Raw genomic sequence first — 23,595 nt, forward strand, 5'->3', positions numbered from 1 at the left:
CGTGAGGTGCACGGATTACGTTACACACTCTGGAACAGCAGGTGGCGACGTACATGTTTCCTGCATTTTATTGAATGCGAAGAAGAAGCGAGGTTTCTTCCGCCCTCTTCCTGTGACGTAACTTCCTTTCTGTCCGTGCTAACCTCGAAGTGAACACGCGTTCCCCGACTAGCTCAAGTGAGTCTATTTTAATGATATAATAAATGGATTTATCACAGGGAGGACACGCGGTGTATCGTTTTAAACAACTACATGTTCAATCCCAGTAACAGAAAAAATATTAAAGAGCAGCATTTAAGCAATATTAACAGATTTTCATCACCGCGACGTCGGTGGCGGCTAACTAAGCTAACGGCAGCTAACGTTAACGTCCCCGCATGGGTGTAAAACTAGTTTATTAGCCACACTTTAAACGTTTTTTCCCGATGAAATCCACCTAGAAGCTTAATGGATGTTCAGATGTTGTAATGTTACCTCGTCATCTCCTGTGTGTACGGTCAGAAAATCAGCACCAGTATGTGTTGTATAATTTAACGTTACACTACGTTATTATACTCAAAGACTGGTTTTGTTAAGTGAAAGGGATGTTATCTTTGCCTAAATACATTATGCACCTGTAATTAAGATGTATGCAGAAACATTTAATGAATTATTAGTGAACCAAACATCACAGTAGATCAGATCGGAAATGTTTGCAACTGTCATTTTTGGTAACTAGTTATTTATTTTGGTTTAATTAATGGAATTCTTCAACCTGATTTTGGACTTAATATGTAGTAAAGAGATGTTTTTTACTTTCATTTGTATTGTCTCAGAATGTATTCAGTGAATAAATTACTCTTAATTTAGATTTATTAAAAATGTTGAAAGTTGGCCAAACATAAACATCTTTTTACACATGTACTCACAGTTGAAACCTTCCTGGTATTTTGACAGGATGCGTTACGTTGCCGCTTACCTGCTCGCTGCCCTGGGTGGCAATGGAAACCCTGAGGCCAAGGACATCAAGAAGATCCTGGAAAGTGTTGGCATTGAGGCCGACGGCACACGCCTGGACAAGGTACAGAGTCGTCTACGACTGTTTCTGATGTTGTGGCAGCAGATTTTTCTTCTGGTCATTGCTTTTGTGATATTGACAAATTTGATTTCTCTCAACAGGTCATCACTGAGCTCACAGGCAAGAATGTGGAGGAGGTGATTGCCACAGGTGAGTGTTTGTACCTGTGAAGGGATGATTTTTGACTTGACAATGAGTAGCACAGTTTTCGTACTATAACTTGGAGTGTGTGACAATGGTCCATTTATAATGGCAGTGGGAAGCAATTGATGGTATTTTCAGTTTGCTAAAATGATTAAATAGCTTAAACAAGTTCCCACTTCAAGGCTTCAAAGACTACATTTAAGCAATGTCAGAATTACTAACTAAATTGCCAAATTATATCTAATGATAACAACATGCTGTCTGACCTCTGTTGCCGAGTGTCACTTGTGCTGATCTCTGCCAACTCGTCCCCTCAGGTTACGGTAAATTGGCCAGCGTGCCCTCAGGCGGTGCTGTTGCCAGCTCTGCGGCTGCTGGCTCAGGTGGAGCTGCTGCCCCTGCAGGTAAGCTTTGCCGCTTAGCACGTTATTTGTCCGCATCAATGCCACTTGGCACACCGTCTTCTCCATTGCCTTGTATGTTAAATATGCTTTTATACAACCAAATCCGTTAGTTGTTACTTTTTCTTATAATTTAATTTCAAATGTCTACATAATTCTAATCTGAAACAATGTACCTGGTGGATACAGGTCATGTATTATAGATATTATTTATGGTATGTTTGTGCCTAGCTGGGATTGGCTCCAGCGGTAGACGATGGATGGTGTTGGTGCTTGTTATTTTGGATAAACCTGTCATAACCTGTCATTAGGAAAACCAGTGACAACAATTTCTCATTTAAATGAGAAAATGAATTGAAAATTAAATGAACATAAATGTCAATGATTGCATTCCTTTTCATAGTGATCTCATGAGCTTAGCTTTTTCTTAAATGTCATGGTGACTATAACGGGGAATTATATCAAGTGGTTTTTGTTTTTCAGCTGCTGCTGCTGCTGCTGAGGAGAAGAAAGAAGAGAAGAAAGAGGAGTCTGAGGAGTCCGATGATGACATGGGATTCGGCCTGTTCGACTAAACTTTTCCAACCATGAATAAAATTTATAAAAAACAAACACCAAACTATTTTAAATTCCTTTTTCTTTTTTTTTTACTGCAGAATGTCCTAGTAGATCTACTGTTACTGATATTTAATAAGGTAGAAATGGTGTCACTGAGTGGGTAAAATATGATCTGCGTCCTAAAAGATTATAAAGCAACCACTTACATCCCAAGACTTAATGTGTGAAAGTCAGATATGAATTGTACTATGTACATTCAGCACTACTGGCAGTAATTGTGCTGTTGGACACCAGAGCAACCATCAAGCTATTGTGGCTAGTTACTCATAAATCATGTAATTGAGCCTAGTGATCAGCAGATGGCGCTGCTGTTTTTGTATTTGGCTTCATCCATAGATGTACAAGATGCTGTAGTGTAGCCTCTCTATTTTTGACACAGTGTTTTATTATCCGAGATAAACATTGATCCCCACAGCAGACTGTTGTCATGCTAATAACTGCATTATGTACTGCTATGCTATGAAAACATCGCATGCAGGTGATCTGCTGGTTTTGAGTGATGGGTCCAATACATTTAAAGCAAAATGGCTTTGAACTTGAGACAAAATTATTTTAGTTTTTCCATAAAGAATGTACATACACTTAAGGTTGACCTATGATACCCAGTTATGTGCATTTATAAGAATCTGAGGAATATGATGAAATATGATGGTTCACTTCAAAGCCATCCAATACTTTTGGTGAAATCTGAGGGTTTTGGTGTTAACGGCAATCAGGGAAATTGATGAAGCACAATATATATGGTTCAAGGGTCAACATCCTGCATATCAGTTATTTACAACAGCCTCAAAATGCATGAATAACAGGTATTTAATTTCAATAGCAAATTTGAATTGCAACTGACTAAATCAAACTTCCCAATAGCAACACTATTAAAGCAACACGAAAGAGTTTTTGGTGCCTTAAAATAATGTTTCCAAAATAGTTTCAGTGGTTCACCACCTCAAAACCAGGTGAACGGCACTTCCGCATTCGCTCTGTGGCCCTCTATCAGCTGTAACCGCACTATGTAACTTTGCCTCGTCGGGTAGTGTTTTTGTAGTTCTAATGAGACTACTTTAAGGCAGGAGGCTCTGCGTAGAGATCAGTGGGAGAACACCCGGCAGGTGCGTGGGAGATACCTTGCAGCTAGGTAGTTTTTAAATTGGCGTCATGGTAGAGCCTGCAAAGAAAATGAGTATAATGTCCGATGAGGCGAAGAAAAGAAAACGGGAGCATGACAAAGAAAGATCTCGAATGAGAGTGTATATCGGACCGGGTCACACTCGTTGGTGAGAGCTGAAGGAGGCAACAAAATGCAAGACGGATGGTGACTTGGCTTTGTTGTTGCTGGACTAAATAAATAAATAATACCGGTAATCATTTTTTTGTGTGCATCTGTGTACAATATATTGTCGATTATTTTATTGGCTCATGTTAGCTAAGGCGTTAGCTATTGTGCTAATATATATGTAACTATTCTATGGCTCATGTTAGCTAATCTTAGCTAAGGCGTTAGCTGCTCTATCTTGTCACTGGACATCGTTCAAATCGCTCATCGTTTCCAGAGCCGGTTCTGCATACAAACAAATAACGTGCGTGGGACGGTAGGCTGCGGTAGGCTAAATTATTTACGACGGCAGTAATGGACAATTCCGCTTCCAACCTGTAGGGGGACCGAAGAGGAAACGTTTTTAAGTGTTGCTTTAACCAGATATTAAACTTTAGGTCAAAATGTAATGTTTTATTGCCACCCCATTTTAATTGAAAATGATCACCTGAATATGAGTTGGAAAACTATTTCATTCCTAATAGAGGACTGAGTTACCAACATCTACTTTAGTGTTGCTCCAATGTTAACAAGCCCTAAATGGAGAATATCTGACATTAGATATGGATATCATGGTGATGTCTCAACCTACGAAAGCTACTGGAACCTATTCAAGGCAATAAACAACCTCTTGTTCATACAGTTATGTCTAGTGTATATAGTTATAGATATATTTACAAAAACAGAACATTATCATCCACTATCTATAACCGCTTATCCTGAGGTCACGGCGGGGCGGGCTGAAGCTCCAGCTGACAATGGATGACGTCAGGGCTCACCCTGGACAGGTGGCCAGTCTATCACAGACGCAGTGTTTCATTTGATTTGATTTCGTATTTTTTTAATTTGGTTAACTTTGTTTAGTCCCTCTACATCTAAGTTAACCCATACACACTTGTTCAAATGCATCAAAACTCTTTAGTCATTGTGACCACTGAGTACGACATGGAGCCAATGCCTAAGTAAAATTACAGTTAATCAGATGATTACAATCAAGAGCCATACAGTGGACATGTGAACCTGAGTTGCCTGTAATCCTTGTTTGCCTCGTCAAAGATATAATAAGTTTAAACTATGTTACACAATGGACTTTGAACAGGACATTTACACTGACCTATGTCTCAGTAAGACAATTAGTCATGTCCTGGTGTGTGACAATAAGACTGTTACTTAATCGCCAAGTGTCCAAGTTTTCAAAATGAGCTGAGTCATGCTGTGTTCAACGCAGTCATGGTAGTGAGCTAAGTGAGCCGTTTTTTTCCTACTGAAGGGTGAGGATAGAGGATGTCGTATGGATATTCTTAGTTATCTGTTCTGATGTAAACTTGGGATTTTGTATTAGATCAATTCATGTGATCATGTGTAAGGCTTTAATGCTACACTTGTTGTTACTTTACACCACTAAATAAATAATAAAAGGGGGCGGCTCGTGGTCCCGCCCTCTTCCGGGCAGTGACGTCACGGGCCGTACTATCTGTATCAGTCGATTCTTTCGTAGCGGACAGAGAAGGTTACCTGCTTCAACAGTGCTTGAACGGCAACCTTTCAACTGTCTTCCTAACTCCGATAATCGCTTTAATTTTTCAGACAAACTATCGATAACAATCAAATCAATTTTAAACCACGGTAAATAAAAAGAACCGTCAGTTAACTACGTTATCCCGAACACGTTTAGCTTGAAAGGTAGCTGTTTGTTTTGCTAACAGCACGAGACACTCGGGCAGCTTTTCGACCTCCTCACAAGAAGATCCGCCACTGAGATCCGGTAAGAATTCACCTCTCAGCCTATGTCATGTATGTGTGTTTTCCTGTCGCCGACGGAGCTACCCCTGCGACGACATCCTGTGGGTTCAGCCGGGTGAAGTAACGTTAGCTCCCGGTGGTGCAGTTGTTTATCTCCTTGCCGCCAGTGTGGCCTTGGCGCAGTCATCTCTCCGTCTGCTGCGTAATAACGGCCGAACAACACCAAACACAACACCGTTATAGTGCTGTACGTTTACACAGTCGGTATTTCCTTAACTCTTCCTTTCGTGCGGTGTTGGACGCAACTGTATCATATATATTAGGGCTGTTCAGAGAAACACACTGCCAAGTTGATTTGGTTTTCTGGCAGTATGTTCCCTCTTACAGGAATAAGTAGCCTCCAAGCCAGTGGCACCGAGGTAATAAATAGGTCTGGTGCAGTGTGCTATGCGGCGATGAAACCCAACCAGGAAGGTTGGGCCCATCGATTGGCATAATCTTTTTTTTTTCTTCTTCTTCTTTTTGTCCATTTTATGTAAATTGTTTGTTCACGTCTGAGTTTTTCCTCACAGCATCAGAGGCTCGGCCAGTAAATATTATATTATTATTATTATTAAAATACTCCTTATATTGTTGTATATATTTGGTAAAACCATTTAAAAGAAGCTCAAGCCACATAATGTTTTTCAGGATTGCTTGAGAAATCACTTAATTCATCGTTTATCAAAAATGCTTACTCATTTTCTGAAAATGAACCCATCGTTTCAGATCAAACATGCCTTTTGTTTCACACACATATGCGGTGTGTCTTTTTGAGTTTTGTTTGTGATGGGTTTTTTTACGCTATGTTTCAGAATCATGAGTTCCCAGGTGAGACAGAACTTCCACCAGGACTGCGAGGCTGCCATCAACCGGCAGATCAACCTGGAGCTGTATGCCTCCTACGCCTACCTGTCTATGGTGAGTCTAATAGGTGGATAGAGAAATATCTAAACAGCAGCTGGAACGATAAGGGGAACTGTGTGTACCAGTTATTATTGAGAAGTGATTCTAGTCATCATTATCCAGACTGTATTGTGGTTATGTAACTGCTGAGCTGGGTGGGCTTCATGTGGGTGGGTGGATGATGGTTGTCAGGCAGCCTACTGCCTTGTTAAATAAAAAACACCATCAGAGAAGCTGTTTTCAGTAAAAATAACTTGATAACCACGTGAGCAAGCTTTTCAGTGTATGTGTTTGATACCAGGTTGTGCAACTGGGGGCTTGTGTGCCTAGGTAATAAAACAAAGGTTGAAGTTCCTTTTAGAGATTATGTTCAGAGAAAGGGGAGAGAGTGCATCGCTCGACCTTAAAAAACATGCTTCACTTGAGGAAGCTTACCGATCCCACACGCAGCTCTATGTTCACAATAATATAGGTAGCTACTGTAATTATATTGTTGTCTTCATAGCTGAATTATAATAATAATCACTAATAATATATAATAATTAAACTCTGCGTGCCTAGCTGGTTTTAGCTGTTTGTATTGATCCTGGCAGCTAAACGCTATGAGTTACGTTTCAGCCACATTTCAGGACATTTTTTTTTTTTTAAAACACAAACATTGCCTTCTTTCCTCCTCACAGGCATTCTACTTTGACCGGGATGATCTGGCATTGCACAACTTTGCCAAGTTTTTCCGTAACCAGTCACACGAGGAGCGCGAGCACGCTGAGAAGCTGATGAAACTACAGAACCAGAGGGGGGGGAGGATCTTCCTACAAGACGTCAAGGTACAGTGGTGGTCCTATGAGGGCTATCGTATAGCACATGTTGGGAGGGCGACATAAGGCCAAAACGATACAAAGGGTGTGAGTGGGCCTCGCTGCTTATCTTTCACCAACACACAAACGCAACGCGTTAAACGTTAAACTGCAAACCCACTCAACCTTTTTATCAGAAGGGTTGTTGTCTGGGTCAGGCTACTGGCATCCCACCTCTCATTAATAAGTGTCTCACTGTTTCCCTGACCTGCTTTGTATTGCAGAAGCCAGAGAGGGATGAGTGGGGCAGTGGAATTGAGGCCCTTGAATGTTCCCTGCAGCTTGAGAAGAGCGTCAACCAGTCCCTGCTGGACTTGCACAAGCTCTGCGCCGAACACAATGACTCACATGTGAGTAATGGATTCTCTATATCACATTTAGTTCCAGAGAACCTGAAGACCAAATTCTCAAGATTTAAATAACTCCATGTTGACACCTTTTGGTTCGTTTGTAAAAATGTAGTGAACAGAAACTCAGTGAGAGTGTGTTTCGGCTCTAATTTGATCTCCTTCTCTTCCTTTCAGTTGTGTGATTTCATCGAGACACACTTCCTGGATGAGCAGGTGAAGTCCATCAAAGAACTGGCGGACTGGGTCACCAATCTGCGCCGCATGGGAGCTCCTCAGAGCGGCATGGCCGAGTACCTGTTTGACAAACACACCCTGGGCAAAGAAAGCAGCTAAATCCATCACATTAACAAAAGCTTTCTCCATATGTATATTTGTATCACGCTTTCAAATATTCTCCAAGTATAAAGCCATCTGCATGCTACTGAGTAGTCATTTAAACCTTTAATGTCACTCATGTTATTATTGCCATTTACTCTACGTTAGTCACTAATTCCCTGTTCCCAGAGTTGCGATATATTCCATTCAAAGTCCACTCTTGTCTTTCACTTCTCTCTCTGTCGTCAGCTATTCCTACGTCATTACTATATATTTGCTTTGTTTTATGCCAGGAGCTGTTAATCAAACGATTAAAATGAACCCTCTGGATTCTGATAAGTCTCTTTTTTTCCTTCTCTCAATGTTAAACAGAAGACCTTTTGAATAGTTAAGCTCTGTTTTGAAAAACGGCAAAACTCTGCCACTCAAAAATGTGTAGCACTAATGATCTGTTTCACTTCCATTACCAGAGAAAACAGAACTAGGCTGACAGCTGACACCTGTCGTAAACTTGAGACCTCTATTGTAGGGTCTATTTTTATATCTTTACAAATTACGTGTTTTTGGTTATTGGCAAAACATTTTGGAAGTTGACGGAGACAACAGAGACTGGTAATCAAGAAATAATCACAATGTTTATCTGAATTTGAAGGACATAATGACTGTTTTTCTCAGAGCCTGTGGTCTCTCAAAAATATATTACAAAAATCCAAAATAAGTAGCTTGACGTGAAACTAATTATGATCATCTGGAGTTCACGTCTCAAGGCATTAGCAAATTGCCACTTTGGTGCCAGAATATTTTACAGACTGTTACGACCTCCAATCAGTGGTTCCACAGACTAGTATTAAAAGTTACGTATACGTTGATTATGTGGACCATATAGAAGGCTTATTAAAGAAATTAAGTCATCGCTTTATAGCAAGTGTAAATTAAATGTTTGTGCGTTGACCTGCGTCACCATGAGTTTGTGATCACAGACTGTTGTTGCCTGATGGTTGCTACAACTGTCACCTCCTCTCATGATGATGTAGGGGCATGGTTTTAAATAACAAATCAACTTTAATAAAGAAGAAAAAATGTATACAGGACGTGCTGTGTATACTGCATGCCAAGAAAATGTCTAACTTTCTGTGCTGTACTCGACAACGTACAAGGAGCTTGAGCATGTTTCACCTAAAAGACTGAGCACTTGATGGTGCTTTCACACCAAACCCATTTGTTTTGGTAAGAACAAACTCGTTTGCCTAGTTAGTCTGGTTTCTTTGGGCTGGGTAGTAAGTAAGTATTATGTAAAAGTGAACGCTTTGTTCTTATTATAAATTCCCAAACATCACATTCTGTATTAAAATGACATAAAACACAGTACTGCCTTTTTACATATCTTACTTAAGGTGGATCCATCAAATGGAGCAGCATTCTAAATATTTAAAAAAATGATTTAGTATTTTCTCCATGCAGCATTTATTGTATACTGTAATGTAGTCATCCTAATATATGTTGTTGTTTTAGGATAGTGGAGTAAAGATGATTCAAACTCCTAACTCCATATGCAAATACACACCACACTGTAATTTATTCCCAACACAACAGAAAAGTAGAAAACAGAATTTTGAACCACCTTTCTGAAATGAGTACTTCAATAAAGGAATTATTCCCAAATCAATATTTGTTATCAAACTGACTCTGGAATATATAAATGTTGAATTAACAGCTCCCACAATCCCCGACTGAAGAGTTCACGCTTCTTCAAGCTCCACCAGCACACCGTCACAGTCTTTAGGATGGAGAAACATCACCGGTTTCCCGTGAGCACCGATCCGCGGCTCTGCTGACAGAGTTCTGATGCTCTTTGCTTTCAGGTCTGCTATTGCAGCGTTAATGTCGTCTACCTGCAAACAAGAGGAAAAATGTTCATTCCCTTTCTAATGTCGGTTAGTCTGATAAGACACTTTCACAATCTTTAATGCACAGAAAAGTATCAAATAAGTTTTAAATGTGCAACTGCTGTTTGTATATGCTGTAAGTAGCTTTACTCCCGTAACAATAAATTAGAGATTGAACAGTTTGTGTTTGACATAAACACATAAAAATGTTTTGTTTTGTTCTGTCTGGGCTGTTTAACAGTTCACACATAAAGGGGGTCAGCGCTCTCTGGTGGACAAACTGTATGAATCTACTATTGCTGCATACATTTATGTGACGATTGTTACTTATTGGTCCACACACACCAGTCATTATACATCCCTAATATGCTGATGGATCCATCTATCGGTTGGGCTATTGAATAAATTATTGTTCAGCTCACACTGAGGAACCAACCAAATGTACAACTCCACCGATATTCCCTTTAACTACACTAAACACTTCAGCTGTGAAAGCCCTGGAAGTCTTCTACTTAAAGATAAAAGGTGGAATTCTGTGTCTCCAGACCCAAAAGAGCATCTTAGCAATGTAACATTTGTAACATATTAGTTATGGATTTGACGCAGCGGCTCATTGGACTGATCTGATACATCTCAACGTCTCATCTTTTTATACCGGAGTGAAGAGAGATAACTGATACAACTCAAAAGTGTCACTACAAGTTGTAATTGTTTTCTGATTCACTGTCTAGGTAATCATCTGTGTTAATTGTAAGTCAGAACAACAAAAGGAACATCAATAACTTGATTCATTAGAAAATGCTATCTTGTTATGGTCTGTTATTTCCCCCATTAAGTTTTATTATGGATATAAAACATGTTTTACAGATCGTCATTTCTATTCCATCGCATGAGGCTGATAATTCCTGAGTGCAGCATGTATACTTACATGTATACCAACAAATAATTTAGTGAGGGAAACGTGGATGCAATTTGAGAGACTTGGGATGCTCTCCTGGTGTACCTGATAAGGTGTCCACTGAGCATAATCCCATGCTATCAATGCTTTCTCACCTCAATACAAATGTGGTGCATCCCCCCAGACTTGTTCTTCTGTAAGAAGCCAGCGATCGGGCTCTTCTCCCCCAGAGGATGGAGCAGCTCCAGCTTAGTGTTGCCGAGCTCCACAAACACTGTGTAGACGCCATGCTCAGGCAGGGGCACCTTGTCACTCACTGTGGCCCCCAGCACGTCCCTATAAAGAGCCGTGGCCTTCTCCATGTCAGGGACCGCAATGGCAATGTGGTTCAGCCTCCCCAGCTTCCAGAGTGATCCAGGAACGCCCTGATGGAAGGGTGCTGTCATCGAATGTGCCCACGGGAGCGTGAGACGAGAACATCGTGAAAGACCTGCCACTGATGAACAGATAAAAATACAGTGAGATTAGTTGTGGCACATTAGTCTTATTCCATATTGTCTTATAATAAAGGCTATAAAAACAATATATTATGTACCAGCTTGTGCCAACAAGTTGAGTTAATCTGTGTGATGTTTACAGAGTGAACCAAGACATGTTTTTTTAATGGTTGCACCAAAAAATGGAAACATTCTAGCTGCATTGTGCAACATTTCCCCAAATTGAACCTGCCTTTCCCCACTAAATTTATAAAAATGGTTTGTTTTGAACAATGTCTAGCTGCATAGCGTTTGTATGTTTAGCGGCTGCTAAATGCCCTAAATGTACATTTGTTTAATGACTGATAGACATACATACCGTAGGTTACAGAGAGGTACGTTTATGCAAATAACACAGCTGTGACATTCGTCAAAGGTTTTAGGGTTTTACGGTCTCACAAAGTTCACTTTTACCATAACAAATTGAAGAAAACGTCTGTACGTTGGGGAACATAAGAGTCTGTACTCTTAAATACACAGTGATATGTAATGTTACCCAAACGCTGCACCAAGACAGACACATTATGTAAATAAGGACAGTAACTTTGTGTGACGCAGCTAATGTTCAGCAACGGTTGAGCCTTCTTTCGTGGTTGACAATAAAAAAAAAACGAGGAGGACCACCTTATTAAAGCATGTCTTGACTAGTTAAATAATTGTCAACACCAACCTGCAACCTTCAGCGCGGCGGACGCCATGTTTGTATGTCGGAACCAAAAACCGCAGCGGAAAAGTTTCTCTCTGAGCCTGTTTACCTGTGACACATAGACGGTCGGGCCCCATGTGGGAGAAACAATCATGGCTAAAGGAGATGTGTGGAGCGTGCTGGAGGAGTGTGTGAAGAAGATTAATGCCAACACAGCACAGCCAGAGAACTTCCTGAGGCGAGTGTTTGCTGTCTCTGTTGTTGTTAAAAAGCTGGTAAATGTTATTTGCGCGGGTTTGAAGTGAATCGCTTGAACTAGCTAACCGTTAGCTAAAGCTAACTGCATGCACTTTTAGCGTTAGCATCTCAAGGGGCAGCAGGCTGTCACCCTCTCGGATCTTGGTTTGTGTGTTTTACAGTACCTATTCCATGTCATGGTAACTGCATGTTTTCAGACCGATGACTTGTGTAGAAACCACATTTTGATGCAGTTAGAAAAGGTGTGATGTGTTTATCAATAACCACAGAAGACAACTAGCCTGCATCTACTCCTTTTTTCAAAATGCAGCGCGTGAAAAGGACGGTGTGGTTATGAAACGTGATATATTGCAACACAACCAGCTGCTACAAAACTTGTATATCAAAATGCCTTGATAAGATGCAGGACTTGACTCTACGTGTGATTATTGTTATTGTCACAAGACTTAGCAGTGCAATGTATGGTGATAGTAACAGTAATACTTGGTACCACAGCTACATGTATTATATTGTTGTGTTGAGTACATGTACACACACTGACATTGATGATAGCACACCACAGACTTCCACCCAACTTCATGGGTGGGATTTGGAGAAATAAAATAAAAAAACACCTTCTTGCTTGTAATAATAAACCTGACTTGCCAATACTGATTGTGTGTTTCCACCCTTTCAGCCTTCAAGATGGTGTGGCAACAGACTTTACCTCGCTCACGAAGACCCTGTATGACCTCCACAAAGCTCAGGAGCCTGCACATTACAAAGGCAGCCCGTTGGCTCAGCTGGTCGTGGAACATTTTGATGAAGAGCAGATCTGGCAGGAACTGGAGTTACAGAACAATGCTGTGATGAAACACTTTGAAAATGCAGCTGATGAGGCTTTGTCAGATGAGACCTTAACAGTGCTGATAGAGGAGGAGGAAGAAGAAGAAGAGAATATTGCAGAGGAAGAAGTAGAGACTGATGATGAAAATGGTGTTGAAGAAGATGAGGAACCACACAGACAGTCTAAGAAAATGGCTGAGGATGGGGCAGAGGATTTCTCAGATGAGGACTCTGATTTAGATTTTGATGTGGATGCTCTGGAGAAGCGAGAGAAGCAGAAGAAGGAGATTGGAAGGAAAGGCTCCAAAACAAAGGTGGTTCCCTCTGAGGTTGATGATACATTCTTCAAATTGTCAGAGATGGAGTCATTTCTTGATGTTATGGACAAACGAGAGGGAAAGGAGGCTGAGAACGAAGATGAGCTAGATTATTTTCAGGACCTGGCCTCTGATGAGGACGAAGATCTCGACTTGGAACAAATACTTTCTACCCAGAAGAAAAAGAAAATCACTGTATGTATTTTATCCCTTTTTCTCACATTGTATTGTATCCTGATTCCACAGAATACAGGAAGTATATGGTTATGGTTTATATTTTTAGACAAAGAGCACAAGGAATCTGAAGTACAAGGACTTCTTTGATGCTGTGGATGGGGAACCAGCCAAACCAGATGACCAGTCAGATGGTGAGAATGACAGCGTGGATGAAAGCCATGAAGAAGGTGGAGAAGAAATGGAGGATGAGGAAGATGATTATGATGAAGAGGAGGGTGACGATGAGTAAGTGTCAATAAAATTATGTATTTGTATAATTAGTTGAGGGGAAGCACATATGGTTGATTCCAGCCTGTTTGTGTCTGTCCTTTGCCAGGGATGAAGAGACCAAAGGATCTCATAAGAAAGTGACCTTTAACCTCTCTGGGGACGAGGACAGTGAGGGAGAGGACGTGGAGGACATTTTTGGAGGAAAGATTCAGAGCACAGCGAAATCTGAGTCAAAGTCATCATTTGAGAAACGGCAAGAAAAGGTAATCAAAGTTTAAAATGTTGCTCTTTCGATTTCCCAGACCGCATAGCTAAAATAAGCCCTACAAGCATCACTGAGCATTGTTCCAAAAACACAAGTTCAATATCCAATACTTTACTCCTCACGTTGAGGAATATCCAAATGTTTTTTCCACAAACCTCCTTTTTCTGATAAACCAAATAACATAAATATATCTAACAAGAAATAAAGTGAATGCTTCAGTTGTAAAATATTTAATCATTTCGAGGGAAGATGTGTAAGAATCTGGTATTTTGTGCCGAGTTTCGTCTCTGGACTTTTTTCAGTACTCAAGACACATTTCTGTTGGGACCTGAAAAGCATTGCATTTTTTTTTTACCCAACCCTAGCTTCTTGATCACACTTAAACGGAATCCCTGACCCTGTGCATTCACACATTATGGTGACAGGGAAAATTGGAAATGCAGATTGTGAGGTGGTGAATTGAACCCAGATGGTAGAAATTAAATAATTATTTCTCTCTCACATTTAATTTCACTTAATTTTTTTTTTTTTTTTCATACAAATGAGGAAGTGTACATGCGTGTGTTGATCCTACACACTGTTTTACAAATGAGACCCCAGGTCACTTATTCAGGCCATGTTAATTGGCCATCAGATTAAAGGGGTACATGTCTGAAAGGATCTGGAAATCTTTCAAATTCATGGATCTGTTCCTCAAACTGGACTTCTTGGATTGTGATTAATGTCTCACTGGTACCGGAGGCAAATGCCCCCATCAATACAACCCCTTGCGTTGTTTTAGCGCATGGCTGATTTCAGTCTGGCTGCCTGCTAATGGCAATATTGTTTTCTAACCCGCAGATGTCCGAGAAAATCGAGGAGTTGGAGAAAGCAGCTCTAGACCAGAAGCCCTGGCAGTTGTCCGGAGAGGTGACCGCACAGACCCGTCCAGAGAACAGCATGCTGGAAGAAGATGTGGAGTTTGAGCAGACATGCAGGATGGGTCAGTGACTACTTTTCTTTTGTGTTGTACTATCATGTTGGCAGAAAACTGTTATTTTGGAATAATAGAATTATTCACACTGAGGTTTTGTTTATATTGTTTAATTAAGTTTTTTAAGAAAGATGGCTGGGTGGGTGGATTGATTGATTATTCATCCCCAAGGGGAAATTCTGTGCTGCAAGATGAGCTTCCTGCTGCAGCTGCTTTTCTGGTTAGGGTGGCTGACATTGTTCAGGGTGACCCAGACCTTTTCACCACCTTCCCCAGTGTGTCCACACTGAGTATCAAGCACTGCGCCAACCTTTTTTTTATTAGTTATTTGTTTGCCCTTTTTGCCTTAATTCAGATAGTACAGTGTTGGAGTGAAAGGGGAGAGAGAAAGGGGGACAACATGCAGAAAAGGCCGCCGGTCAGATTCAAACCTGGGATGCTGCAGTGAGCCTCAGTACATGAGCGCCAGCCTTTTTAAAAAACTTGTTCAGCCACTGTGTTTTGTCTGGTAGTTGCGTCCCCAGCAGACAGCAGCATATAGGATGACACTCACCACCACTGACTGATAAACATGTGTAAAATTTCACTGCATACATCAAAGGCCCTGAGCCTCCGGGGGAGAACGAGGCAGCTCTGCCCCCTCACAGTAGATGTTGTACATTTTATAATTTGTTGAGAACAAAATTAGGTATTTTTTGCATCTCTGTCCGGTGGCACCGCAGTGAAACCGGGTAACTCCACACAGGAGTCAGGGAAGGTATTGCTTCAGCCTAGTCTCTGTGAAAACACATGAAACTACACTCACAGTAATCCTGCTCGTTCTTCACAAGCGCCTCCAACTCCTCACACTTGTTAGGCAGAGTTGACGTTCCCCATGAGGATCAATGGTAAACCAAAAAAAAAGGCTTGTATCTCCATCTCTTCGCCTTCAACTAGGCCCGGCTCTTCATCTTTCCGTTTGCTATTTCTCTTTTAGCCCCTAGTATGACAGAAGAAACCACACTTCAGCTTGAAGACATCATCAAACAGAGAATTAAAGACCAGGTTAGTCACCATAACTCATCTCTTTATATTGTCTGGGTAAATATATGGTCTTTTTGTTGCCTCAATATAAACCAGTGCCTTTGACTTGTGTTTCTGTAAGGCATTTGATGATGTGGTCCGCAAGGAGAAACCCAAAGAAGAGGTGTTTGAGTACAAGAAGAGGCTAACATTGGACCACGAGAAGAGCAAGCAGAGTCTAGCAGAAATCTACGAGCAAGAATACATCAAGCAGAACCAGGTTTGACTTTTATCTTGCTTTCACTGCTGCCCTGTCAAACATACATCTGTGCTGCATCCATTTAAAACTTTTTTTTTCTGATTTCAGCAAAAGACAGAGGAGGTGGAGGAACCATCTCATGTCGAAATTCAAAAGCTTATGGACACACTCTTCCTGAAGTTGGACGCTCTCTCTAACTTCCACTTCACACCTAAACCCGTAAGTTTTGCCTGCTGACAGCACTGATTAAAAGTCACCAAATATGTTTAAATATTGAGATTTTGAAAAGTGAATGATGAATATTTGGTAAAGTAACTGACTGTGGAGTGGAAGAGTGTTTAAATCATTTATTTGGATGTTTCCAAAATACAATAAATAATCATTCTTGTCATGACAGACGGTCATTTTAAGAAAACAGAATGTTTATATCATGAATATTCTAGAGAAATTAGCAGTAGTCATTTATAGAAACATAGTTGGTCCAATTAGGCTTTTAAAGTTTTTATTCACACAAATTATCAAAATAAGTAAAATATCTTTGTATTATCGATTCGAGATATCCGGATGGAAAATGATCAAACGATACTCAGCCCTAGAAGTAACTGGTGTTGTATTTTATGTGTAAGGCCACATCAAGCTGGACTTGAACATTGCTTGCCTTACTTTGTAAAACAAAATGTAACAAATGCATATACATGTAACAATCCTGTTTCCCTTTGTCCACAGCCCGTCCCCGAGGTCAAAGTGGTGTCTAACCTGCCATCTGTCACAATGGAGGAAGTGGCTCCAGTAAGCGCTAGTAATGCTACACTGCTCGCACCAGAAGAAGTCAAGGTTTGTCATTTCAATTCATTTTCAAACATTTATTTTGATCTTGGTATCTTGAGTTAAGAAAGTGTGTCTAACAATACTCTCCTCTCACCAAAGGAGAAGACCAAAGCAGGAGATATTGTGGGAGAAACTGAGAAGACGTCAACAGACAAGATGCGTGACAGACGGCACAAGAAGAAGGTGAAGCGTCTAAAGATCAAGGAGAAAGAAACGAGACAGAAACTTAAAGAGGCCAGTAAAACTGGGGAGAACAGAAAGCTGTCAAAGGCTGAAGTCACAGAAAACCTGAAGAAACTCACAAAAGGAGGCAAAGCCACGATACTCAAGGTGAGTGTTTCACTCCTGTGCTTTCTGGGATTGCTTAGATTGTCACATACCTCAGAGAAGGAAATCATTCTTCGCCTGTTCAAAATTCTCAGTAGCTAACATTTAGAAGATAAAAACTGGGGAATGATGAGGTGATGATATGAACACTGACCGTGCCCCAATTAGTTAAGTGGACCAAATCCCACTCTGGATTTAATTTACATAATTATGATGAAAAACGAAATTAATTAAGTACATTTACTCAAGTACTGTACTCGGATCATTTTTATGGTACCTGTTCTTTATTTGAGAATTTCCCTTTTATCCCACTTTACACTATTAATTCTCTTTATTTCATGGGAAATATTGTAATTTTGACATTTTTCATTTGACAGTTATTGTCACTAGTAACTTAATGATCAACATTTTACACAAAACTATAGAATACGATGCAGCGTTGCATATGAAACTACCCAAAAGTATATAAATATATTAAAATTAGCTGCCTCTCAACCAGCTACAACGTTAACATGTTGTTAACACATTTAAATATCGTAATTGCATGTAGTATTACACGTTTCCATGACAAAATACCTACAACATTGATATATATATATATATATACATAAACTGTGTATATTTCTGAGGTGATCCAGCTAACATGGTGTTCCTCTGTTTCAGGATGACGGGAAGGACAAGGCTCTGCGATCTTCTCAAGCCTTCTTCTCTGAGCTGCAGGAGCAGGTTAAAAGTCAGATCAAAAGTGCAAAGGACCCGTCTTCAAAGAAAAAGAAACAGAAACAGGTTTCTGTCAGCAAACTCAAGTTATAACAACTGATGGATTGTAGTGGTAGATCAACGTTTTATTGTACAGATTCTTTTTCATGAGAAAGCTGCAATATATTAAATCTGAAAGTCAGTTTTTAAATGTCCTTGTTTCCATTTTCATTAAAATAAATCAAATGCCCAGATGAGTTTGTTTGGTTGTTTGTTTGGCAATGAGTGGAGCATCATTCACATGAAAATAACGGAGAGCATTCTGTTGTGGAAAGATGAATGTGCAATGTGAAGACCCACAGTTGTTCATTTTTCTCAATTAATTTTTTTTTTTTTAATATATACATATTGCAAACAAAATGCAAGGTACGTGCAGAACTATATGTTTCGATTGTCTGTTATAATCAGAAACTCACTACCACAAACGCTCAACACTGTGATGACCTAGGACTGTGTGTGTGTGTTAGGCTGCTCTTGAGCAGCCCTTAGTGGCTAGTTGTAGCCACTAAATCCCAAAGATACTGAAATATTGAATTAGATCATCTTTGTGAAAAGAAAAGTAATTCTAGGTTTCAAACACCCTCACAGTTAAATCAAAAGTAGGTCTATTCAATGTATAATGTGAAAAAAAACTAAGTGGTGGAAAAAGAAAAAAATAATTCCACGGTGTAAAAAAGTCCATTATTTGTCCTGCATTAAAACATTTGCAGTATAATTACCTATGATCGTAGGTATTATTATTGGATTATTATTACAGATGAATTAACCCATAACAGCAAATTATGTTATAGCTAGCAGAAATGAAGTTCATTTGAGTTGTTTTTTTTATCCATATTGTAGTAGCTGACAATATAATATAAACAATAAAATAGAAGAAAGCTAATTTGATCTCTAAAATTAAATTAACTTGTGGGATGAACACATTGTGCAATAGAAAATGGAATATTTGTCTCTGAAATATAAAGAAAAACCCGAAGTACTACACGTTATAAGTAGTACTTAAAATTGTCGAAAATCGCAGTACTCAAGTGATTAAATACTTGGTTCACACACCTGTGGGTTGACCGTGACATCAAGTATGAAGACCCCGCCCACTCGAGGTATCGGTCCCATGACGTCACCAAGGATCATTACGGAAGTGAACCGGGCGACGAAACAGACAGAAAGCCAAATAAGTTTCTGTGTACGCTTGACTAATATTAACAGGTAAGTTACTGCCTCGCTATTAGCCTCGAATACAATATCATATTATTAATCACCGTATTATTTAAACTATCCGAGTGTGTTTGCTCGGTTTGTTTTTATTTTGTTAGCGTTCACCGAGAGCTAGGTAACGTTAGCTAGGTAGCGCAAACGATGACAGAACAGACTGCTAACAAAGCGACGGATAGCTAAAAGTTAGGTTTGGCAACACAGACACAGGGTTGGGTTTTAAAACGTGTATATAACAGCGTGTTTTAGTAAATAGAAGAACATCGGTGGATTTAATAGATGATATGACGTTTAAAATAGCGAGGTTTGGGTAACGTTAACGATACACTTAGCCGAGTTAGCTGTCGCGTCCGGCTAATGCTAACTGTTTTGAGCTGTACAACGTTCGCGGCTACGTAGTTTTCAAGCCAAGTCGACGTTCTCGTGTGTGTTGTGTTAATTTGGAGCAGTTAAATCTGCGGAGTCATTCTGCAGCGGGGCTGGACACGCTCACATGATTAAGTGACTCACTGGATCAGAGGTGGGGGCGAGGTTAGACGGACTCAGGTTGCTTTGGGTTGTTCGCTTCCGTGTGCACCGTGCGCTTCTCACGCTCTGTTGTTTACAGGCTGTCATCATGCTGGGAGGAGGGTTCAAAGCAGAGAGGCTAAGAGTCAACCTTCGCCTGGTCATCAACCGACTCAAACTCCTCGAGAAAAAGAAAAGTAAGTCCTGGGTGGCTGAATAAAAACCCTGGTCCTACTCTCCTACAGTTGATGTTGAATCTTGTTCATTTTTCTGTGCCTCCTAATAATGGTTGTTTACCTTTTCCCCGCTCCCATTTAAAATGAAGCCGAGCTTGCTCAAAAGGCCAGGAAGGAGATCGCAGATTACTTATCATCTGGAAAGGATGAGCGTGCACGAATCCGCGTGGAGCACATTATCAGAGAAGACTATCTGGTAGAAGCCATGGAGATCCTGGAGCTTTACTGTGACCTGCTGCTGACTCGCTTTGGCCTCATTCAGTCCATGAAGTGAGTAACTTAACCAATAAAGTAAATCAATACCACTTTTATTGAACACACTGATGTACACTGTAGATCAATTGGCTGTGAGGAATGTGGGGAACTTTATTAACTTTATCTCACTGTAATTGTGGCCTTTTCTTTTTCTCCAATTAGGGAACTGGATCCAGGCTTACAGGAGGCAGTTTCCACCCTCATCTGGGCAGCACCTCGTCTGCAGGCAGAGGTGTCCGAACTAAGAACTGTAAGTAGCGTTGTCTAGATGTAACATGGTGCCAATTGTATTGAACAAGCTCCTGACAGTTTTATCTCTGAATGCTGCTATCAGGTATCTGAGCAGCTGTGTGCAAAATATAGCAAGGAGTACGGCAAGCTGTGCAGGACAAACCAGATTGGCACAGTCAATGATAGGGTAGGTGTTTTTCCTTTCCCACTGACTGACCACAAGTCTGTTAATGCATGCATGAACCTTAAAACGAGTGACTAGCGGGCATCAAATCAAATTTCTTATGCTTTTTATAGCTGATGCACAAATTGGGTGTGGAGGCCCCTCCCAAGATCTTGGTGGAGCGCTATCTGATAGAGATCGCCAAGAACTATAATGTGCCGTATGAGCCTGACGCCATGGTCCGGGTGAGTCTAAAATACTTTGTTATGAATGTGATGGATGATGTCATGCATTTTTGTTTATTTACTCACTCAACCACTTCTGTGTCTGACAGCCAGAGGTTTCTCTTGGAGAGGAGGCGGACTTGATTGACGTGGACCTTGATAGGAAGAACGGAAGAGGTGGAGGTGGAGGCGGCGGTGGTGGTGGTTTTACTGCACCTCCTGGTGCTATGCCTATGCCCATGCCTATGCCCATGCCCATGCCAACAGCTTTCAACTATCCACCTCCCAAAGGAGGCGTAAGAGATTTCTTTTAAAGATCCCATTCTTAATGATTTTGTTGTGAGTTATGCATTTGATGATAGGAAACTTGAAGAATAGCAGCCGGTGACTTGGAAGAAATCTTCAAACGCAGTATTATAATATTAACCAACTATAGACTGAAGTTACCATTGCCAAAATGATTGGGATGTACAATATTATCATGACAATAAAACAAGCAGTAGTTAAGTCATAGAAAGTTAGAAAAAAGATGATTATCATATTAGTTTTCACCATTCTTGGAACTAAAAGGGAACGTTTTGGATGCTCAGAGCATCCAAAATCCCCTCTGGAAAAACAGGTTTTGTCATTCAGTGTTCAGGTTCAAAAGAAGTTCACAGATATCACTGTGACTGGTTCTTTGTATTTTCTTTTGAAACTATTTCCAACTAAAACTTCTGCAAAAAGGTTGTTGGAATATCTTTAATGATTTATTGTTTGGTGATTTTAATCAACACCCTCTAAGAAAATATGCTCCATTTTATTCTTAACATTTGGCTAATTTCTGTCTGATTATTGCGATGAAGATGGTTATTGTGTTCAGATGACCGTGAAGCAATGGGAGAAAGATGGCGTTTTACCAGCGATCATTGTGATTGCACCATAAGCGATGTGTGGTCTGAAAACGATTGTTCTTTGGTATCCTTTCTTTGAATGGCTTTAAAGTGATGAGAATTATACATTTACAGTTGTCAACTGCCTCCCCCAGATTTGTAATTGACTGTTGTTTTCCTCCAGGAACCATATAATGCTCCCGTTGGAACCTACAGCAACTTCCAGCACCCCATGGGAGGAGGGCAGCCCCCTCAGCTACCCACTTGCCCCCCCACATATGAGTCTGTAAGTGACTGAACCCCTCCTATCCATGCCCCCTCCCCGTTCCCACAGATGGACAGACGGACAGGGCAGGGCATCACTCAGGGAAGAGCAGTTCATTCAGCTTGCTTGAAATTTTGCCTGTCTTCTACTTTTTTTTACACTCTTTCTCAGAGTAGGTCCAGATTCTGCTTCATTCGTATGCATGAAGGTAGCATGACATTTTAATATTTGACTAACCACTAACTGACTTGATAAATTGCTTTGAATGGGACTGAAATGAACAGATGAGTGCTAAATGCATTTAAGAGAGAGCTGAGACTAGCAAAGTACTAAAGTCAGTTTTTCACACTACAGTCACACACTAAAGGTGATGGTTTCTCAAAAGTCCCCTGCAGTTTTCCCTTTTTATTTTATCTTCTTATTTTTTGTTTTGACTTCAGCCTCACTGACTATAACGCTAATGCATATAATATTTTTAATTTTATTTTCCAAAATGAAGATGACGTCATCCCTTAAACATTTTCTCTGCGTTTCAGATTGATGACCTAACTGACAAACCTTCTGTTCCTTTCCAGGCCGTAGGTGAGTTCTGGATACTGTTGCCTTTATTCTATACTTTTGTCACTGTCAACGAATTCCTATTGGCATCGTACCCTAAATCCATTTATTCCTTGTAAAGATGTTGTCTTTTAAAACGGGTCACAGATAGTCTTATTTACAAAAACAGCAGGGTACATACGTTTTTAGCAAATGTTACCCATATAAGAGTAGATGCCGTATAGGTTGGAACTACATTCAGAAGCAGGTTCAGCTTGATTCAAAATAAACCACTGTGCGATTTTGGCAAACAGGAATACGCTGTAAGGCTTTGGCATCACGAGCAATACTTGGGATAGATTCAAAGTTGGTTTTGGTCTTTTCATAGGATTTTTTTGAAGAAAAATATAGGATATTGCTTGATTTATCTTTGATCCCTCAAGTTTTTCATATGAGAACATTTGTTCTTTCCTATATTCACATTTTCTGTTGAGTCTGACTGTTATGTGCTGTTTATATTTTTGCCATTGCACACCATTGCTTGTGGACATTCACCATCATAGGGATTCTCATGAACTCAATTGAATATCAAATATTCCTCTCCAGCTCCTGGCCCTTCGTCTCAGCTATTTGACAACAATGCTCTCCCAGAACTCCCCTCGGTTCCTGACACATTCCCCACAAGCACCTTCGGCAAAAACAGCACCACCTCAGATGACATCGACTTTGATGACTTAACGCGGCGGTTTGAGGAACTGAAGAAGAAGACCTAAAAGCTATATCCCTGGTCTATATATACACACACACTCACCCACCCACCCTGAATCAGATTTGGATAGTAGTCCCCCTTCCACAAGAAAAGTAATCTTACATAAATATTCAACATACATGTATGTATTCTTACCTCATTTGTATAAAAAAGGCCCTGTTGGTTAGCAGAAACCTAACTTCTGTTGGCAGTCCCAGCGAGTACCATATGTTTTAATTTCTTTCTACAGGGCCCATAATATATGTTCTTTCATACAATCATGTGGGTGGCGACCTAGGCTCACTCCTTCTCTTTTAAGGTTACACCAACTTTTAACTTTTCCGTTTGTGTGATGTACTATATAACCAAACTTTTAATTG

At 40.3% G+C, this 23,595-nt stretch overlaps 5 protein-coding genes across 6 annotated transcripts in view; 4 read left to right on the plus strand and 1 right to left on the minus strand.

Moving 5' to 3' along the window:
- The first annotated feature begins 88 nt into the window (after positions 1-88).
- On the plus strand, positions 89-2,221 carry LOC311013747 (large ribosomal subunit protein P2-like). 2 transcript variants are annotated; one of them, XM_084009922.1, is made up of 5 exons: positions 89-177; positions 937-1,060; positions 1,159-1,207; positions 1,519-1,605; positions 2,086-2,221. In XM_084009922.1, the coding sequence occupies exons 2-5, from the start codon at positions 938-940 to the stop codon at positions 2,175-2,177; spliced, it is 351 nt and encodes a 116-aa protein (XP_083866048.1). In that variant the 5' UTR covers positions 89-177; position 937; the 3' UTR covers positions 2,178-2,221. The 2 variants fall into 2 exon arrangements, with proteins under 2 accessions (XP_083866048.1, XP_083866049.1); XM_084009923.1 differs by having other exon boundaries at positions 1,519-1,604; positions 2,091-2,221.
- Positions 2,222-5,005: 2,784 nt separating this feature from the next.
- On the plus strand, positions 5,006-8,078 carry LOC311018850 (ferritin, heavy subunit). Its single transcript, XM_084017919.1, has 5 exons — positions 5,006-5,294; positions 6,127-6,232; positions 6,898-7,044; positions 7,299-7,424; positions 7,599-8,078. Exons 2-5 carry the CDS (start codon positions 6,131-6,133, stop codon positions 7,755-7,757), a joined length of 534 nt encoding a protein of 177 aa, XP_083874045.1. The 5' UTR covers positions 5,006-5,294; positions 6,127-6,130; the 3' UTR covers positions 7,758-8,078.
- Positions 8,079-9,290: 1,212 nt separating this feature from the next.
- On the minus strand, positions 9,291-11,808 carry mcee (methylmalonyl CoA epimerase). Its single transcript, XM_084017928.1, has 3 exons — positions 11,730-11,808; positions 10,679-11,019; positions 9,291-9,631 (listed from the first exon to the last, which is right to left on the minus strand). Exons 1-3 carry the CDS (start codon positions 11,755-11,757, stop codon positions 9,479-9,481), a joined length of 522 nt encoding a protein of 173 aa, XP_083874054.1. The 5' UTR covers positions 11,758-11,808; the 3' UTR covers positions 9,291-9,478.
- Positions 11,809-18,157, plus strand: mphosph10 (M-phase phosphoprotein 10 (U3 small nucleolar ribonucleoprotein)). Its single transcript, XM_084017908.1, has 11 exons — positions 11,809-11,943; positions 12,640-13,300; positions 13,389-13,567; positions 13,659-13,815; positions 14,658-14,799; positions 15,767-15,834; positions 15,935-16,072; positions 16,160-16,270; positions 16,778-16,885; positions 16,979-17,209; positions 17,870-18,157. The coding sequence occupies exons 1-11, from the start codon at positions 11,858-11,860 to the stop codon at positions 18,017-18,019; spliced, it is 2,031 nt and encodes a 676-aa protein (XP_083874034.1). The 5' UTR covers positions 11,809-11,857; the 3' UTR covers positions 18,020-18,157.
- Positions 18,158-19,075: 918 nt separating this feature from the next.
- The window catches only part of ist1 (IST1 factor associated with ESCRT-III), a 5,812-nt gene continuing 1,292 nt past the window's right edge, over positions 19,076-23,595 (plus strand). The window contains exons 1-10 of the mRNA XM_084014158.1: positions 19,076-19,171; positions 19,785-19,881; positions 20,010-20,190; positions 20,338-20,425; positions 20,510-20,593; positions 20,704-20,814; positions 20,904-21,089; positions 21,850-21,951; positions 22,467-22,512; positions 23,074-23,595. The exon at positions 23,074-23,595 is cut by the window's right edge and continues 1,292 nt beyond it. Of these exons, the coding sequence (XP_083870284.1) occupies positions 19,794-19,881; positions 20,010-20,190; positions 20,338-20,425; positions 20,510-20,593; positions 20,704-20,814; positions 20,904-21,089; positions 21,850-21,951; positions 22,467-22,512; positions 23,074-23,240 (1,053 nt within the window). The 5' untranslated portion in view covers positions 19,076-19,171; positions 19,785-19,793 and the 3' untranslated portion in view covers positions 23,241-23,595. The remainder of the gene's footprint in view (positions 19,172-19,784; positions 19,882-20,009; positions 20,191-20,337; positions 20,426-20,509; positions 20,594-20,703; positions 20,815-20,903; positions 21,090-21,849; positions 21,952-22,466; positions 22,513-23,073) is intronic.

Source organism: Eutrigla gurnardus, assembly GCF_963514095.1.
Source record: "Eutrigla gurnardus genome assembly, chromosome: 1".
Lineage (NCBI taxonomy): Eukaryota > Metazoa > Chordata > Actinopteri > Perciformes > Triglidae > Eutrigla > Eutrigla gurnardus.

Bases quoted from the DNA above. Each gene is read 5' to 3' on its own strand.
- LOC311013747 (XM_084009922.1), top strand. From the start codon at position 938: ATGCGTTACGTTGCCGCTTACCTGCTCGCTGCCCTGGGTGGCAATGGA. The intron at 1,208-1,518 runs GTGAGTGTTTGT...TCGTCCCCTCAG, and splicing joins GGAGGAGGTGATTGCCACAG to GTTACGGTAAATTGGCCAGC. The intron at 1,606-2,085 runs GTAAGCTTTGCC...TTTGTTTTTCAG, and splicing joins TGGAGCTGCTGCCCCTGCAG to CTGCTGCTGCTGCTGCTGAG.
- LOC311018850 (XM_084017919.1), top strand. From the start codon at position 6,131: ATGAGTTCCCAGGTGAGACAGAACTTCCACCAGGACTGCGAGGCTGCC. The intron at 7,045-7,298 runs GTACAGTGGTGG...TTTGTATTGCAG, and splicing joins TCTTCCTACAAGACGTCAAG to AAGCCAGAGAGGGATGAGTG. The intron at 7,425-7,598 runs GTGAGTAATGGA...TCTTCCTTTCAG, and splicing joins CCGAACACAATGACTCACAT to TTGTGTGATTTCATCGAGAC.
- mcee (XM_084017928.1), bottom strand. From the start codon at position 11,757: ATGGCGTCCGCCGCGCTGAAGGTTGCAG. The intron at 11,020-11,729 runs GTTGGTGTTGAC...TCTGTTCATCAG, and splicing joins CGCCGCGCTGAAGGTTGCAG to TGGCAGGTCTTTCACGATGT. The intron at 9,632-10,678 runs GTGAGAAAGCAT...TCTTGTTTGCAG, and splicing joins TGCACCACATTTGTATTGAG to GTAGACGACATTAACGCTGC.
- mphosph10 (XM_084017908.1), top strand. From the start codon at position 11,858: ATGGCTAAAGGAGATGTGTGGAGCGTGCTGGAGGAGTGTGTGAAGAAG. The intron at 14,800-15,766 runs GTCAGTGACTAC...TTTCTCTTTTAG, and splicing joins TGAGCAGACATGCAGGATGG to CCCCTAGTATGACAGAAGAA. The intron at 15,835-15,934 runs GTTAGTCACCAT...TGTTTCTGTAAG, and splicing joins AACAGAGAATTAAAGACCAG to GCATTTGATGATGTGGTCCG.